General features: G+C 42.5%; 1 protein-coding gene across 2 annotated transcripts in view; it reads left to right on the top strand.

Moving 5' to 3' along the window:
* The window catches only part of PREX1 (phosphatidylinositol-3,4,5-trisphosphate dependent Rac exchange factor 1), a 145669-nt gene that overhangs the window by 82836 nt on the left and 44460 nt on the right, over positions 1 to 18373 (top strand). For both annotated transcript variants that reach the window (XM_027645996.1, XM_027645995.1), the window contains exons 7-13: positions 910 to 1043; positions 4305 to 4420; positions 5365 to 5514; positions 9436 to 9583; positions 13139 to 13239; positions 15308 to 15411; positions 16095 to 16144. In XM_027645996.1, coding sequence (XP_027501797.1) covers positions 910 to 1043; positions 4305 to 4420; positions 5365 to 5514; positions 9436 to 9583; positions 13139 to 13239; positions 15308 to 15411; positions 16095 to 16144 — 803 coding nt within the window. The remainder of the gene's footprint in view (positions 1 to 909; positions 1044 to 4304; positions 4421 to 5364; positions 5515 to 9435; positions 9584 to 13138; positions 13240 to 15307; positions 15412 to 16094; positions 16145 to 18373) is intronic.

Genomic DNA, 18373 nt, shown 5'->3' with positions numbered 1-18373 from the left:
CTCTGTGAGGGTGGGGAGGCCCTGGCACAGGTTGCCCAGAGAAGCTGTGGCTACCCCATCCCTGGAAGTGTCCAAGGCCAGGTTGGATGGGGCTTGGAGCAACCTGGACTAGTGGAAGGTGTCCCTGCCCATGGCAGGGGGTGGAATGAGATGGGCTTTAAGGTCTCTTGCAGCCCAAACCATTCTCTGATTCTATGAAAGAATAGCAGCTTCCTTGTTAACTAAAGAACTGTAGAATCACTTTTCCTAGGAATAATCAGAGTAACAGTTTGGGGAGTAAATGTTTGCGAGTGCTGTCCTGTGTTTTTCAGGTTCTGGCTCTGCTCCCAGGCTGCAGTGTCTGAGCATCAGCTCAGGTCCCTGGGATGGCACAGTGTGCAGGGCTCGGCCTCTGCTGCCCATGGCTGTGTGGCCAACTGCTTATAAGGACTCCAGAAAAGAGAGACCTGCATGTCCTCCTAACAAAAGAGCTGGAGAGACACCCCTCTAGTGAAGGGAGTTCTCAGATGGTGGATAGGGATGTGTATCAGTGTCAGAGCTACCATCACTCTTCTAGAAAGCTTTCCTAAAGCATCACTTGTGATGTTTGCAGTGGTAGCTCAGGGTATGAAGAGAAGACTCGTGGTCTTGAGAGGCTCACAGTACAGCTGCTTTGAGAGTGAAAGATTTCTTCAGAACCACAGTCCCCATTTGTTTAATGGGGGAGATTTATTGTAGTGTATGAAAACTCAAAAGAAGTATTTGTAAGAGAAAACATGATGTGTTTCACCATGTTAAGAAATTGAGGCTTTCCTCCTTAAGAGTGCATCATTTATTTCACAGTTTAATGGCATGCAGATAAAATAACAGCATTTGTGTACTCACAAATTAAAGTTAAAAATAAACAATGTCTCTTTTTTTATGTTTCAGGGATCAAATCTGACAGATATCTGCACACAGCTCTTGCTGCAAGGGACTTTGTTAAAAATCTCAGCAGGAAACATCCAGGAGAGAATGTTCTTTCTATTTGATAATCTGCTGGTCTATTGCAAGAGGAAATCCAGGTGAGTCCCTCTATATTTTCAGGTTCATAAGGGAACTATTCAGATTTGTCAGGAGAAGGTGTGACCAGTTACTGATCTTTCCCTGTTGCTCTGTAGGGCTGAGTCACAGGTGGGACCTTCCTGTTCTTGACTGTTGCTATTACTTAGGCAATAGGGAAGAGAAATCACTGCGTGGTAGATAAATATTCCAGGCAGTAACAGAGTCCCCCCCACAACCCCTGAGAAGTCCAAAGAAAGGAGTTACAACAGTGCAGCAAAAGCACGGGGTGAGTTGTTACAGCTGAAAAGCTTCCCAGGGCAGATGGATCTTCAGGAGTGATGTGAAAGTGCCAACTTTCATTGTGAGATTATTCCAAGCAGAAGAGGGTGATGTGCAAAATGATCTAAAGCCAAGCAAGGGGAGAGTGGAAGACTAAGAAAACATTACATAGATGCAGAGCCCAGGGGGGTGAGGAAGGGATGAAGATTTGCATGTTGCTGTCAGCGTTTGCAGCCCATGTGATCTGTGCATTGTCTTCCTTTCCTGTCCTAGTAACAGTTTGTGCATCATGCCACCTAAGAAACCTTAATTATTATTAAATAATGTTATTAAAATAGCATTGGCAGAGTGGAGGGCATCTTGCTTCTGCAACAATTGTACTGTGTTTCAGTTTCTGAGCTTTTCATCTCCACAGCTCCAGTCTCATGTCTTGGTCTGTTCTCAATTTACAATGCATTCTCTACACTCCCTTCTCCTCTTCCTTCCTTTCCTGTAATATCCTCCTCCTGTTTCAAGTTATGGTTATGGCCAAGTGCAATGGCAAACCCAGCTAGAAATTCTGTAAAACCAGAGTGTTGTCTCCAAAGAAAATTGTCATATCTCAAAATTTCCCCTCCCCTTTTTTTTTTGTTCAGTGGAAAATTTTAGAACTATTAAACTGGGAAAATTAATTTCAATAATTAAGTTCAGATTTTTTGTGTGTGTAATGCTGAATCTATACAACATAAATACAAATTATTAGGTGACATCTACATTAGAAATTATTAGAATGAAATATGTTTGAATTAAATTTAGAAACATTTACGCCATTTGATCTTATATGGCTTTTAATGCTATCTGCCTGAAGCATTCTGACTCTGAAATGAAGTAAGGGAGAGGACACATTTCATTTGGACACTTTACCAGATTTGTTGAAATGAAAACTTCTTTGTGAAACAGAGTTCAGAAATTTGTGTGTTTTATAACAGAAAACTATTCCTTAAAAAAACCCCAAACAGTTAATTTGATACTAATCTTTTTCTTCTTTGGAGCTCTTTGAAGCTGTTTTTCTAGTCCTGTTTGTAGTTCAGGTCAGGGGGGCTCCAGCACTGGCCAGGCAGTTTTCCCAGAATACTAAGATTTAGAAAACAAAGTGTTCTGCTGCCTTTTAAGCAGAACTTTCTTTTTGGGCAGGAGACATTACCGAGCTCCTCTGTCATTTGGCTTCATTCTGGAGGAGGCTGGTGTAACACTTGGATTTTCCCAAGGGATCAATATTGTTTATCTTTGTCTGACAGTGCAGCTTGAACTGATGGATGTTCAGAATCTGATTTCCATTAAAAAGCATAATATTTCATTAAGTCTGCTGGGAATTGCCTAATGTAAAAGATATATTTAGATCACTGAATGACTTTAATTTTGGATATTTCTGCTGTCTAGCTGCTATTTATAATTAGTCCAGGATGGAAATCAGTGTCTTTTCCTTCGTACTGTTGTGCCCAGTGGCTACTTGACAAACAGTGACATGTTAGTGGGACACACCTTAAAAAAACCCCAACCCCCCAAAAAACTGTCTGTGTGTTCCTATTTGAGATTGAATAACTTGGTTCTCATCTCACTTGTACTGTACTAACTTGTAGAAATCGCTGGAAGCAGAATTCAGGCCTCAATCTTTGATGAGTAGTCAATGCAGCATTCGAATCTGGACATCATATTTTTTCACAATATTGTAAGTTAGGAGTAGTGTTGTTGAGACCAACGGAAGCTCTGTTTAGAACTGGAATTAGGTCTGTGACTTCAGCTCTAAGACTGCAATCACTCTTTCTGCAGAAGCTTGGGGAAGTCTGGCAAACTGATGACATAGATTTTCAGGGCTGAGTATTGCATTTTTGTTTTTAGCAGGATCACAGACTGCTGTTTAAATTGAATCCTGATGTCAGGAACAATATGTTTCATGTGGAGAAATAAGCTGAGTGTTTAAAGGGTTTCCCTAGGGCTGCCAGGACAGCTTTTCTTTTGACTTCCACAGTCATCTTTAGGAAATGATCCAGCAGCTCCAAGATCTCAGTCCCTGTCAACCTGATTGGATGTAAATATGTGGTAATCACCAAACGTGTATTTGTCACTCAAGCTAGTTGTAAAAGAAAAAAATGTTTGGGAAAACTTGGTGATTCTCCTCTCACCTCAGTTTATCATAGGTATTTAACTGACAAGAAATTTTCTCCCCTGCTGTTTTTAATTGCAATATTCTTTGAATCTTGTGAGCTCCTGGCAAGTTGCCCCAGCATTCCCTTCACTGACCAGAGTTTGGACACCTGCCACCTCCTAATGACCATTGACCAGTTGTGTTTTGGTTCACATAGCGGGGTTGTTCTTGGATATTAAAGCTCAGCAGGTGTCACTTGGATAGTTTTAAACCTGTTCTAGACGTAAAAATCAGAGCATAACTAGCAATGAAAAAGTGCTTTCCTGAATTTTTTACAAGAAACTTCAAGAGACACCATAAAGCTTATGAATAGGAATGTAAACTTGGGTGCAAAATTGCCACAGCAGGAGTTTCCCATACAGTGACAGGTAACACACATGACAGGCCATGTGACACTGGCCTCTTTACGTGGTTCATTCCATATTTGAAGCTTGGTACACACCACAAATTGATCAAAGCTTTAGGCAAACCAAGAAGGCAAATGTAAGGTGGTGTCAGGGATACTGCAGTTGTCATCCCAAGGCCATGTGCTGTTCAGTTGTCCTGGCATTTCAATCAGTCATCAAGAATGTAAACCTTGAAGGCACCCCCATCTTCACATAATCTGGCACAATAAGCTTGTTATTACTGTACTGACACTGGAGCACCTTTGGTTGCTGATTGAGTATTTCAGTTATTTAAAATCAGAGATCATCTCAAATACCACCAACCACTACATTGGAATCATCTTTTAACAGTCATACCTCAGACTGCTTTGTTAATATACATGTTACACTGTTTGCTTATGTGTTGCTAACAGTCTAAATCCTAATTGCAGAGTTACTGGGAAAAAAACATCTAAAAGGACAAAGTCAATCAACGGGTCCCTTTATATCTTCAGGGGCCGAATAAATACAGAAGTCATGGAGGTAGAGAATGTGGAAGATGGAACAGGTAAGAGACCAAATATTGTCTTTTAACAACACAGTAAGTTTAGATCTTGTGTTGGAAGTTGGTGCAGAAGTCCTTGTCCATCTCCTTTAGTGAAATCTGAAGTAATCTATGGAACTTGTGGTGCCTTCATTATTGGACCAACTTGTATAGTTGAAAGACTGGATATGCTTTTAGGCAGTAGTCCTTCATTCTGAAATGACCTTATGAAGAGTTTGCAGAAGCTTGTCTATTTTTACTCCTTATCCAAGTTAATTTAATAAAAGATACTTTTATCTCCATTCCATCCTTTATTTTCTTACATCTTAAGCCATTACAGCTATAATAATAGATCTTCTGGATCTTCTTCTCATTTAGAATGTTACTAAATATTAGTCTTAGCATCAGATCAGTAGCATGGAATGTGACCATGAACAAAGTGTGGGAATGGCAGTTGTGTTTTGATTCTTGTGTCCTGACACAGGCAGGAAGACTGAGTGGCTTTCTGATTTCATCCACACCAGTCCCTGCTCCTGTTTTAAATGGTCAGGAACTAATATTAGGTCCTTTAAACAGCTGACACCTAAAGAGTTCCCACGTCCTGTGGACAAAAGTCCTTAGAGTGCAAGAAGTTAGTGTGTGCCCTGAAAACTCAGAACAAATAACCTGAACAAACATCATAAACTTTTTCACCGATGTCATTGTATTTAAAAGACTTTAGTTCTTCTTCTGAGGTGAAATCATCAAGTGTCACCCTTAGGACTGAAGCATTCAGTCAGTTTGAGCAGCCTTTTGACACTTGTGCTTCCAGAGGGGTGAGCACTGCAGGTCCCATGGGCAGTCAGGGAGAACACCTCAGAAATCCAGGTCTTCACAGGAGGCAGTTTTACTGACCGTGTCCCCCCCGGGTTGGTGGAAGGAGCAGAACCTTCTGTTCACCCTGTGCTTTGTGCTTTGGCCTCTTGCAGCAGATTATCACAGCAACGGCTACACGGTGACAAACGGCTGGAAGATACACAACACAGCCAAAAACAAGTGGTTTGTCTGCATGGCCAAGACTGCAGAAGACAAACAGAAATGGCTGGATGCCATAATCAAGGAAAGGGAGCAGAGAGAGAGTAAGTGGATGGTGGGTTTTGTACTGCACTGAACAAACCTGTGTGCAAAGGAGAAGTGTGTATGCATGTAGACGGATCTGAGAGAAAGAGAAAAGCTTACACTTGTTCCTCCACGGGCAGAATTAAAGCCTATCCTTAATGACAAAGAACAGGAATGGAGAACAAATATTTCTGAATGTGTACTTTGGGGTTTTTATGGACTTGTGTCAGTAAATTTATCCAATATTTTCATTTACCAGAGCCAATTTCTTTGGTGAATTGAATTGCTGTGAAAATATTACATCTAATCAATTTAATGTTTTGGTCTTCTGATTTGTTGGTCTTTTATTTGTAAAGAAGAATAAATTGTATTGTATTTCTCAGTAAAAGGAAAGAAGAAACTCCAGCTTGCAGCCTGTTTCCCAATGAAGTGAGACAAACCCATTCTCACAAACTTGGCCTTCATGATCTTTCAATGGGACAGTCCCTGGAGAAGAACCCTAGAAATCCCAGCCTCTGGAAGTGTCCAAGGCCAGGTTGGACAGGGCTTGGAGCAACCTGGTCTAGGGGAAGGTGTCCCTGCCCATGGCAGAGGGTGGAACAAGATGAGCTTTAAGGTCCCTTCCAACCCAAACCAGCATGTGGTTCTGTGAGACACTACACTTAGACTGGGAACAATGGCAAAGGGATGCAGATACTTGTTACTTTTATGTGTAACTTTTTATCTTGAAACAGTGTCATACAATAGAAACAAGCTCACAAACCCGAGAATCGGGTGTGATGAAAGTTCTGGGTTCCTTTAAAAGTCAGAATTATCCTTCCCAAGTGAACCTGTTGCCCTGTTTGCTCTGTGGGTACAATAATAGCTCATTGCCAGAGAAAATTCCACTTATTTTAAGACATTAAAAATGTCTTAAAATAAGTGGACCTTTAGAAGTAGTTCCCCTCTCTGCACACACAGCTGCATTAAAGATGTAATGGCTCATTTTATGCTACAATACTTTCCATCTACTTTGCTAAACTCAAAGCACATTACAGTGTTGTTACCACAGATTATAAAACATTTATAACCTACTTTGTCAGATATAAACCCCAATACACCTTCTGATAGTAGCAAATGTAGGTTGGGCATGGTGTAAATTGAAAGAACTACCTGAAGGCAACATGGAAAATCAGTTTTGTTTTATCCTCATTGGTCTACTGAAAGGATCCTGATCTTCCAAGTTATATATTTTTTAATAAAATACGTTGCTTGGCTCTTACTTTTACCCTCAGAGTGCTAAACTGTCTCTCTAAGAGATGCAGTGAGTCTCCATTTCACAGTGAGTTTATGCTTTGGGAGGTCACAGCATCCTGTGGGATTTCCCATGTGTCAAGTAAGGTGTGTGAGGGGAGAGAGATGGTTCAATAAGCAGTAAAAAGAAAGGACTTGGAAAACAGACCATATTTAAACATGGGCCTTGCTGGAGAATGTGGGGAGGTGACTGAAATAAATACCAGGAAGGGAAAAGACCTGTTCACGAATAGGAGGTTTCTCAAGGTTTTCCATGCAACATTGGCCAGGAAGAGTGAGTTTTCTGATGCTTCTTATCATATAGTTTCATGATGCAGCTGATGACAGGCATTTGGGATAAGCACAGATATTCTGACAGAGATCCCAGGCTTTATTGGAAAATATCCTTTGGATCAGAGTACTTGCAGAGTCATATAGTTATCAGTGTTTGGATTAGAAAGCTTGGTGAGATTCCCATTTCTGTAGGATGAGTTGGGTAGAATGTGCATTCCAGGCTACCATTTCCATGGGGGAGCCTCAGGAATTTGGGGATGTGAGAGCAGCAGGGAACATGTCCTGTTACACAGGCTGCTTTCTGTCACGAGTCCGCGTTGTGAATTAGCCTGAGCTCCACGTGCAGCATTCACAGTGAGTTGGACCAGTGCTAGGGGAGAAGAGGATGGAAGAATAATGGCAATAAGCCAGGGGGTTTGTGGAGCCAAAACCTTTAGCCAGATAATGGACACATAAAGGAGATACTGTATTTGAATGACAAAATGTTGTGCAAGTCTAATTTCTGGAATGTGCATTTCAAGCCTCTAAAACAAATGCATTAAGTGTTTGAAAGCAGCTCTGGGGGCTCAGAAGATTATTGATTTATTTCAGTATCTTGCCATAAAACAGCAAGATTTCTCTGGAGTTAGGATGAACTCCTCTTCCTAAGAAATGTACATGTTTCCTTTTGTAGCCTTACACTGATCACTTAAATTCTGCCTGGTGTCCATCTCTGTAAAAATTAGGCACGTAAGTACAGGACCACTTCAGACTGCCTGTTTTCAGGCCAGTCTTGGCGTTGCCTACAATCTGTGCCTCTGTTTTGGACTCCAGAGTTACCCAGATGTACAAATTCTGGAGTAACTTTGCCAGAAAACTAAGCTATGTGTTTGGACTAGAAAAGACAAAACATCTACAGCAGCAAAACAGCTTTTGTCATGTGCTGTCCTCCTAAAGCAATTTGCAAATCTAAAGGGAAGAGGGCCAGAAAATGCCAGTTATGAGGATAGTTGTAATGTAGACACCTGCTGTTTTCAGAAATCGTCCTCCTGCCTGTAGCAATTTTCAAGTTAACATGAGCTGTGTGGGAACTCATACAAAGTGAATGTGAAATGTTCTTTATATCCAATTATCTTTTATTCTTTAAATCATGCAATATTTCTTTCAATGACTGGGTAATATGATTGTCAAACTCTATTTTTAGCCTAAAGGTATTAGTAAAAAGGCTAATTAAGAAAGGATAAGAAAATAATGTTCCTCTCTAGTTTTGATTTATTCACAGATGTGAATTTGATTTCAGCAGTTTGTATTTTTGGCTTCAAGTAATAGAACACTCAGAAAGTCTTCTGCTCTTTCAAACATCCAGATGCCTTTAACAAGTCTTATGCTTGAAGTTGTTTCAGGTTCACAGGTGAACTTGTAATAGGAAATCAGTTTGAGAAGGTTGAGAATCACAGAATCAGAGAATGGTTTGGGTTGGAAGTGACCTTAAAGGCCATGTAGTTCCAGTCCCCCAGGGGCAGGGACACCTTCCACTAGCCCAGGTTGCTCCAAGCCCTGTCCAACCTGGCCTTGGACACTTCCAGGGATGAGGCAGCCACAGCTTCTCTGGGCAACCTGTGCCAGGGGCTCACCACCCTCACAGGGAAGAATTTCTTCCTACTATCCAATATAAGCCTTCCCTCTTCAGTTTAAAGTCATTCCCCCTTGTCCTACCAATACATGCACTTGTCCACAGTCCATCTCCAGCTCTCTTGGAGCCCCTTTAGGCACTGGAAGGGGCTCTCAGGTCTCCCTGAAGCTTCTCTTCTCCAGGTGAACAACCCCCCCCCAGCTCTCCCAGCCTGGCTCCAGAGCAGAGGGGCTCCAGCCCTCAGAGCATCTCCATGGCCTTCCCTGGACTCTCTCCAGCAGCAACATGTTGTTCCTGTGCTGGGCCCCCAGGGCTGGAGGCAGCTCTGCAGGTGGGGTCTCACCTGAGGGGCCAGAGGGGCAGAATCCCCCCCTCCCCTGCTGCCCACTCTGTGGGATCAGCCCAGTGCACATGGATGGGGCACATCCAGCCTCTCACCCACCAGCACCCCCTGAGCCTTCTCCCAGGGCTGCTCTCAATCCATTCTCCTCCCAGCCTGTGTTGGTGCTTGGGGTTGCCCCGGCCCACAAGTTAAAAGCTGCTTTTTAAAATGGAGAAGAAAAGCTGCATCTCACTGGTGCTAAACTCACCAATGACAGTTTTGTACCCAGATAAAAAATGACCTAATTTCCCCCTTAAATGGAAAATAAGTCAGTTAATTTTTGTGTTTTTGCCGTTTTTTGCTGTTGGCTCAGCTTTTGACTTTGAGCAAATGCTTTATCTGATGTTAAAGATCTAAAGGAATTTCTGCTTTGTATTCCAGGTTTGAAACTGGGAATGGAGAGGGATGCATATGTCATGATTGCGGAGAAGGGAGAGAAGCTCTACCAAATGATGATGAGCAAGAAAGTGAACCTTATCAAAGACAGGAGGAGAAAATTAAGTACTGTTCCTAAGTGCTTTCTTGGCAAGTAAGTGACATTTTGACTGAAAAGGTCCTTTCATACCAATTAAAATAATGGACTGGATATTTTGGGATAGCATTGTGACGTCAGATCAGATGTGTTTTGGTGCAGCTTCATTAAAAAAGCCCTAAGCCCCATTACAGTTGTGATTTATTAAAATTAACCATTGGTTTCTGCTTTACACCATGCACATTACACCATGTGACAGCTCACTGTTGTGCAGTAACTCAGAACAGCTGCTGCAGGGCAGCAAAAGGAGTGAGGAAAAAACCCTCAACTCCCACAAGCTTGAGGCTGTAGGTGGCCTAACCTGTGTCCTCTTGTGTATAAAACCAGTGCTTTGCAGGTGATGTTTAAATCCAGCAGAGCTGTGCAACTCTCAGGATTGAATTTAGCAATTTCCTTTCTGTCAGTGTAACAGACACAAATGAAATTTTGTGCATCAGGTGATCTGATGTGTTTGTTAGAAGTATAGGGCTGTATTGGCTGGAAAAACCCTCCTTGATTTAGGCTAGATATTACAAAATAATGACTAATTCTGAGGGATGACGTGTGTGAGGCAGCAGAGGAGAGACCCTGTGGGCGACCAGTCAGCAGCTGGAAATGGCAGCAGTGGGGGAATGTCCTGCCTGGCACATGGGGAGACACAGGAGCTGCTGACCTGAGAAGACTTTTCCACTTCAGCTGCTCATGATTGAAATGATCAGCTGTGGGAGAAAAAAAGTGTTCCAAGAGGCAGAGTATCCACTCATTTCCCTTCCCTCCCCTGGTCTCCCCAGGGCAGTTTGCAGCAGCATTCCCTGTGTACAGGGGGTGGAAATGTTTCCCTGCCTGACAGGAGGCAGGCTGGGAGCATGGACTGGTGATACTTCAGCTAGAAAAAAAAATCTTGATTTTTGGAGAATCAGTTGCCTTTTAGTTCTTCACACACATGTCCCCACCCTCCCAGGTGATCTTGGATTAAAAGTGAAACCTTTTAGATCTGACAGGGCGTTTCCCATTTTCCATGCAACAAGAAGTACCAGATCAGGAACTTTTGTTCTTCCAGTGCTGTTATGTATGAGTCTGTTGTAGATTCCTTGATATTTTACTTACTTTCAAGTCTTATCCAGGATTTCCTGCTACTCCTTCTGCTTTTGAAATGTCTGTTTTCTTACAGTCTGTCCTGCTCAGTGCCCTCAGTTTGCTTGACAGCCACCTACCTTCCAGTAGTGAGGACCTGACCTAACTTTGCCTATGGCTAACTGAGCCCAGACTGAGATACTTACAGGTATCCTGATCTGTGACAAAAGGATTATTTCTTGTGATGTTCCAGCCTTCCCCCCAGCAAATAACTCTGCTGATATCTTTTCAGCAGTCACTTGTTGGTACAGTCCTGGGAAGCTGAGTGCCACTCAATGAGTGCATTCCAGTCATGACTGGCAGATTTTGTATCATTCCCAGAGCTTTCCCTGGACAATGCATATTGGCTGTGACCTGGGTTTTTTTGCAGATGCTCCTACCTAAGGGAGTCACTAATAACTGGGAGATGGTGTCCTAACTTGCATGGCAGCACTGGGAAGAGAAGATACTCAGTTTTCCTGGAGAGCTGTTTAGGACAAGATGAGAAAACAAATCAAGCTTTGCCATCCAGTCTTTGAGTTGACGATTTTTTAGAAACAGTCTGGCATGTTCCTTAAGAACTTCTTGAAATGTTTCTGGATTGTGCACTTTTCAGGGCTTACAAAGCCTTCAGAGCAAATGGTTACTGATTTTGCTTCTGAGTCGAATGTCATAGTAGTCTTAGAGTAGCTCTTAAGAAAAGCATCCCATGACTGGGAAGCTCCAGGGCTGTGAGAATACTGCTCAGCTATTTTCCTTTCTTCTACTCACCGTTTCAGACTTTAAGAAGACTTCCTTACATTTACATTCCAGATAAACTCCAGAGACACAGTTCCAAATCGAAGCAGCAGGAAAGCTAACGGGGTAGCTTCCACTGAAGTTTTGAGCAACTATTTGAGTGCTATAAACTGCCTGATGGGGAACTGTAGAGACCCTGGACATCCCCCCTGGGCATCCCCCGTGGCTGTGGTCAGTGGCAGCAGGGCCGTGCTGGGGCCCTGCACAGCGTGTCTGCCTTGTGTCCTCAGTAGTGAGAGTGGAGGGTCATTCTTACTTCTCCTCCCTCTGCAGTTTATATTCTGTTTCAGCTTTTAAATACTTCTAGAAACAGTTCTGAATCACTGGGAAATTGAGAATGAGCTTTCCTTAGGAGGCAGAGTCTGACTCATCACTACTGTGGCTTTGGGAGTTTTACAAAACTCTGCTGGTTTCCATGGGATTCCCCTGGCATAGCTGAATAGATTCTGCTGCTTTTTCTACACCATGACAGCTACAGAGTAGCCCCTCAGCAAACTAAAGTTTTCAGTCCTGAAGCTTTTTTTGTTATTCTAAAGACAAAATGCAAATACTACCTACAGCTTAGATGAGTCAGCACTGATAAATATGAAGAGACTAAAAATACTTCATTCAGAGCCCCCAAGCAGAGACCTGGATACTGGCTTTGCTAAGCAGCAACGCTCTGCACGTTGGCAAGCACCCAAGTGTTTTATTGAACTCACATTTCCCATATGTTGCTCTACTTTCATATACTCCTTTTGTTCTTCTCTATGACTTTAACACATTTCTAGTATAATTGCTAATTAACCTGGCAAACAGCTCAGTCCCCTGGGGCTCTGACAGGGCTGGATTCATCAGGCTTGCCATGGTCGTTTTTTGTACTTACTGTTTCTAATAAGTAACATCCTACATATCTATCAATTTTTGGCTTTTATTTTGCCCATATGGGCCTCTCACCTCTCGCCCTGCCCCTCACCAGAGAGAGGTTTTGTTTTGTGCTGCATGAGCAGACAGACTTAGCATCTCTTGTCTATAAATTAGAAGCATGATGTATGTATGTGCCAGGCACCACCTCCAGAAAATGACCTTAAATTAACCTGTCAGTGGGACTTGTGCTGTCTGTTACTGCTCTGTGCTTGAATTCAGCTGGTTGGATCTTCTGTCCTAAGTCCTACTGTGATTCCATTAAAACCAATGCAGTCACACCACAGGGCTGGGGGCAGAAATCAGACCCAGTGAAGAAAGATGAGCATGTGTAACTAAGTCAAACCACAAACACTGCTTGGAGAGGGGTAGCTTGGAAAGAAGTAGCTGGGAAGTGAGGATACCCTACTGTTGCACTTGTTTGTAAGGTCATCAGTTAATCTTGCTTTCCTTTTTCCTCACGGATGTCTGGACTGGTCCATAAAATAAGGATTTGCAGCATCTTTATAGATCCAGCCAGGTTGTCTTTCCTTTTGTTTGCACACTGACTATGAGCTGAGGGGAATGGTGGGGAAGGTCTGGATCTTCTGCAGAGCATTTCCTCCAGAAATGGAGGAAACCAAACCACGTAGAGGTACCATTGCTGGCAACAGTTTTCACACTTGCTCCAAAGAGAGAGTCTCCATGGCTGGCTGATGATTGCAGGGCAGGTCCCTGCTGACACCCAGAGCTCAGTGTTTGTTCTGCTCCCCTTTGCAGCGAGTTTGTGTCCTGGCTCACGGAGATTGGAGAGATAAGCAAACCAGAGGAAGGGGTCAACCTGGGGCAGGCACTGCTGGAAAATGGAATCATTCATCATGGTGAGTGTGCTGTGCCATAAAGAGATGTCAGATTTCAGTAGTGCCCTGGAAACGGGGGTGGAAAATTGTCCCTAGCTGTTCACATGATGTTCAGATACTTTCATGTGCCATACCCTTCAAATCCTCTAAATGTTTAATGATTTTGGGGATTAATGAGTGGGAAAATATATGCCACAAAACCAGGACTTATTTGGTATCCTGAAAATATTTTTGTCTCCAGTTGCTTGATTTCTCTGCAACATCTTACTTGGGGACTATCAGGTGTACATTCCTTTGTACTATGTGTGTTTGAAAATCTGTAGCAGTCCATAAACACAGTTTTGCACAGTGAGACATCAGCAACCCAGAGGAGAGTGGAGCAGTGCTCTTTTGGAATGGTGATGGGTCATTCTAATGAGCCTGCTCATCATAAAAGGAAGGAGATGATGGAGGGTTTGTGTTTCCAGCTCATTTGGCAAGAGCGTCTCTTTAAAATAGTGAGAGACCATATTTGTTCATCTCACCCACCTTGAAGTGTTGTGGTAAGGGGTGTTTTAGAAGAGAAGGATAGAGCATCCAAAAGTGCTGCATGACTAAAGGATACTTGCTTGAAAATTGTCTGTACTATCTGCATTTCTACTAAAAGGTCCTTCTCCAGATTGCATTGTTTAAATTCAGATTTCTCCCACTTTATGCAGACAGAGCAACAGAGTCCTATTCTAGTTAAACACCAAATACCCCAATTTCAGCATTCAGGTGAGTTAAGCTGCAAAATGTACATCAAAGGAATGCTGTAGGTGGGTGTTAAGTCACCACTGCTCTACATTTTCATAGTCTCTTGGAAACCAATTTAAATAGGGGAGGCATTTAATTAGGCCAGTCTTGCTTTAACCTCTTGGTTACTCAGCACCACAGACTTGTCTTTCAGGTAACAATAACACTGTTAAGAAATTATGCCTGTTATCTTTCTTTAATTAACACATAGAGAACTCTATTGTAAGCAGTCCCTTAGTCCTTCATGCACGTAAACTTCCACCCACGGGTACCAAGACAAACTTTCAGGCACATTCAGACTTTGAAGAGTTTTGAGCACGAGCTCAAAAGCACTGAACTCTTTTGAGTGCTTGGCCCTAACTGTGGTTTTGGAGAACTGGAACACTCTGGCTCCAGTATGGGGATCCCTCTTTGGACGAGGAATGCTCTTTGGCACTCACAGCCTGACTTACCTACATTCTGAATGTGCACATATGCTGGTGAAAAAAAGCTCTCTTGAGACTTGTTATTTCATGATGACTGTTTACCTTGCCATAAATTCATACTTTGACACTTTAATCGGTGTTGTTTTTCTCTAAACACAATTTTACAGTTCAAAGTTGTGCAGAGTTCCTGATGTAAGTGTCTTCAATGACAGTTACTGTTAGACATTGGAAGGTATTTGTAATGCTGCATTTACTTAAGGGAATATCCCTTGAGATTTTGATAAATCATTAACATGAAACTATCCCCTTATGTGTCTCCTAGTGTAGCAAGAACTGAAAATATAAGCACCATAATGAAGCCCTTACCCCCATTCTGCATTATGAAGTTTCTTTCATCTTTTTTTTTTAACTTGGGAGAACATTACTGTCAGGTGAAAACCCCTCAGCCTACCTGAGAAGCAGGGCCATAGAAGATTGTTCTCAGTCACCCAGTGGAGCCAGTTTTCTCAGGTTAATCGGTCTTGAGTAAGATGCATCTTAAATACTGTAAATCCATATTTTCTCTCAGTTCATCAAAGGCTGCGTCCAAAATATTCAAGGGTGCTCCAGCACACAGATTGGCCATAGTTTTGGGAAGATTGTAGTGACTAAGCTATCCTACCTTACCTGCTCTTCTCCAGATTTCTCCCTCCTTCTCTGTATTGTTGGAACTAGTCTCCTTTAAATTAAGCTGGGAATAGTGGCATTTCTGTAGTCTACATAATACATATTCTTCAGAAAATTACAGACACCAGTGAATGCTTAGTTGGTATCTCAGTACTAACTGGCCTATAAAGAACACGGTGGGGGGAAAGAAAAGACTGATTTTGATTGTCATGCTGATGCTCTAGTTTCAGATAAGCACCAGTTTAAGAACGAGCAGGTGATGTACAGATTTCGCTACGATGATGGAACCTACAAGCCAAGAAGTGAATTGGAGGACATCGTGTCCAAGGTTTGTATTAATCATTCTTGGCTGGAACCTCGTGATCTGCATCAGGAAGTTTGCTGTGCCTCTGGATGTCACTGCCCTGCTGTACAGGAGGTCCCCAGTGCTGCTCATCTGTGTTAGGCTGTCCAGCCCAATCCTGTAGGAGACATTCACTTTAGGGAGCTTAGTAGTGAATAACGATACAGTTGTGACTACACCCAAGACTGCTAATTGCACTCCTAACAAAGTTACAAAAAGTCTTAAAACAGTAGGCAGTAACACAGCGTGTCTGCTGCAAATCTGGGCATTATGGCTCAGGGAGATAGAAGAGGTCAATATTTAACTGCTGTTCCTGATAATTGTCTGTCAGATGAGTTCTGTATATCCCATATTTGCCCACATACCTTTTAATAAGTTTGATTTTTTTCTTATGGACATTGGTTAATGGGTTAGTTGTGAGGAGGCATTAATGGAGAAAATGTTGGAATGGAGGTGACTAGAGATAAAAGATTTTTGGCTGTTGGAGGCAGGGAAAGAAGAAAGAATGTTTGACAGAGAGGATAAGGGAACTGTTTTGAATATCACTTAATGACTAGATAATTCCAACTGAGTAGCGACATCAGTGTCCAGGTTTTTTTAGCTTTAGCTAGTCAGTATTTCTTTGAAAAGGAAAAAGCTGCTAACACCCCACATCTTCCCTTCTTCAGGGGGTGAGGCTCTACTGCCGCCTGCACTGCCTCTACACTCCAGTGGTGAAGTAAGTTCCCCTTCATGCTCCCCTTTTGTTTATTACCTGCCTTGAAAAGGATGACCTGCTACTGTTGAAATCTTTCTTGTTTCTTATTATAAACAGTGATTTTCTGCATTTTCTTGGCTCTTTTGCTGCCCTTCCATCTCCACAGCTGAGCTGTGTAGTTGTGCTGCGGCTGGAGGATGTTGGGACTGGGGGGTTCTGGGGGAGTGAGAGGCTGTGTGTGGTTATAGTGCTCCTGACACGGCCCCTCTGCTGCTCAGGAGAGCTCCTAGCAGGACACACCTTGGTTTGTTTACTTGGGCATTTTCTGTGACTGTAGTGGGTGTGATTAATAAGTGACTCTGATTCAGGGCAGATCGTGTGGTGTGATTGTAGCTGCTGTATTATTTGGGTTATAGAAAATGTCAACAGATGCTGACGTGATGTAAACAGATTCCAGTGTGGTGCAAGGATTCTGTCATTTAGAGCACCCTAAACAAACAAAACCCAGTCTGAAGTGGAATAAAACCTGAAGCTGTAATTTGAAGAAGCTCTGAAAGTTTTGGGTGGAATCTTCAGAACTTGGCTCTGTATAAAAAGCTGCTGAAGAACTGAGATAGTCTGCAAGTGTGAGGTGACTCTCTTCCCAGGTCCCAGGAGGTGATTTTCAGATGTTGTTTCCTTACTGTTACATCAGATGAACATTTCTGGCCTGTAATGGAAACCGCCCTGAACTGTGTAGGTGTTCTGTTTAGGTGTTTATGTTGGAAAATTAGGCATTTTCACTTAGGAGAACTTCATTTTTATAAATAAAACATTGATGAGGAAGAAAAAAAAAGCTTTAGTGGAGATGGCTGGAGTCCCAAATTCAACAAAACTGACCTCTTGTTCATGGGTTGCACAACAAATGTTTCGCTGAGAGATACCACTGTCATGCTAAAAGGAGGCTGCAAAGGTAGTTACAGTTCATCAGTCATAAATTTATATAATTAGACCTCTGGGTTTTTTTCCCAGAGTAACTATTCTGCAAGATTTCACTCAGCCTGAAGGGTATGGAGAGAGCAGGAAGGCATGATGCTGCCAGTGGTAGGCAAAATGGTTCTGGAGATGCATGTGTGTATCTGCACGTACACATTTCACCCCTGAACATGGCAATTCACATCCAGAGTAGAAACAATGGTAAGTGAAGCTCAAAAAAATGTCCCTGACCTCAGGGTACCCACAAACTGAAGTGGACCTAGTCTAATGCTTTAGGGAATCAACAAGGACAAAGTAACCCCCATAGACCCACCTTGTGGTGTTTTATCAATGTGGTATTTTTGTAATAACTTCCCAGCTGGAGAATCTTCTCAGATCAGGATCAGTCTGTGCTAGTGACATCATGACTCTAAACTGTGTGTGACCAATGAACAGTAGGAGACTCTCAGAAGTTTTAGGATCCTTCTGAATGGACTGAATTCCTGGTATGTTTAGGCTCTTCTTCCTGCCATTCTCGTTTTCTCTTTCCTGAATCTCCCAGGCTGTCATCCCTTTGTCTTCTCATCCTGTCTTTTTACCTCTTTGCCTCTGGCAAGCCTGACATTAGCCTAGAGGAGTTACTTTCAGCCAAGTTAGTTGGGCAAAGCCCTTTGCTTTGTGCTGTGCCTTTGGGACACTGCTTTATCTGGCATCTTAGGACTGCTGATCCCTGCACCCACGGTGGCTTTCCTGGTGCAACTTTCCTGATGGAAAATTGGCAAAGCTGCTTGGAGTAGCAGATACATATGCCAGAAGGATCTGGAGGAATAGTAAACTCAAAAATAAAATATTTTCTTCACAACCTTGGGACACAATTTTGCTTAGTTGCCTTCCCTGGAAACCTTAGAGTTTCCATGTAGCCTTTACCTTTATATTTTTCATTAAGTAAACTCTGACACTCTTGCACTTTGAGGGCAAGATGATATACCCCACTGGAAACAAATCACACTCCTTTGGGGCTTGAAATATAAAAAGTAAAACATTTTGAAAAATCTTAGATGAGAGATATTCTGAATATGTCTCTGATGTACTTTGAGGACGTTGTGAGGTGGCAGAAATTCTTCCCACTTCTGCATATGCATGACAATACTTCAGCCCATCATTGGACTGGACCCTGTGAAGAATATTCCTTTAGTTTCTGTGAGGCAGCAAGGTTCTGCCAAAATTTGAGTGGTTCCCACCTCTATATTGACTATTCACCTGCAGCTCCTGGTTCTGGATAACATTCTCTACTCC

The sequence above is a fragment of the Corapipo altera genome, unplaced genomic scaffold, assembly GCF_003945725.1.
Source record: "Corapipo altera isolate COAL_440 unplaced genomic scaffold, ASM394572v1 64, whole genome shotgun sequence".
NCBI classification, from domain to species: Eukaryota; Metazoa; Chordata; class Aves; order Passeriformes; family Pipridae; genus Corapipo; species Corapipo altera.
This window is presented reverse-complemented; position numbering and strand designations above follow the sequence as displayed.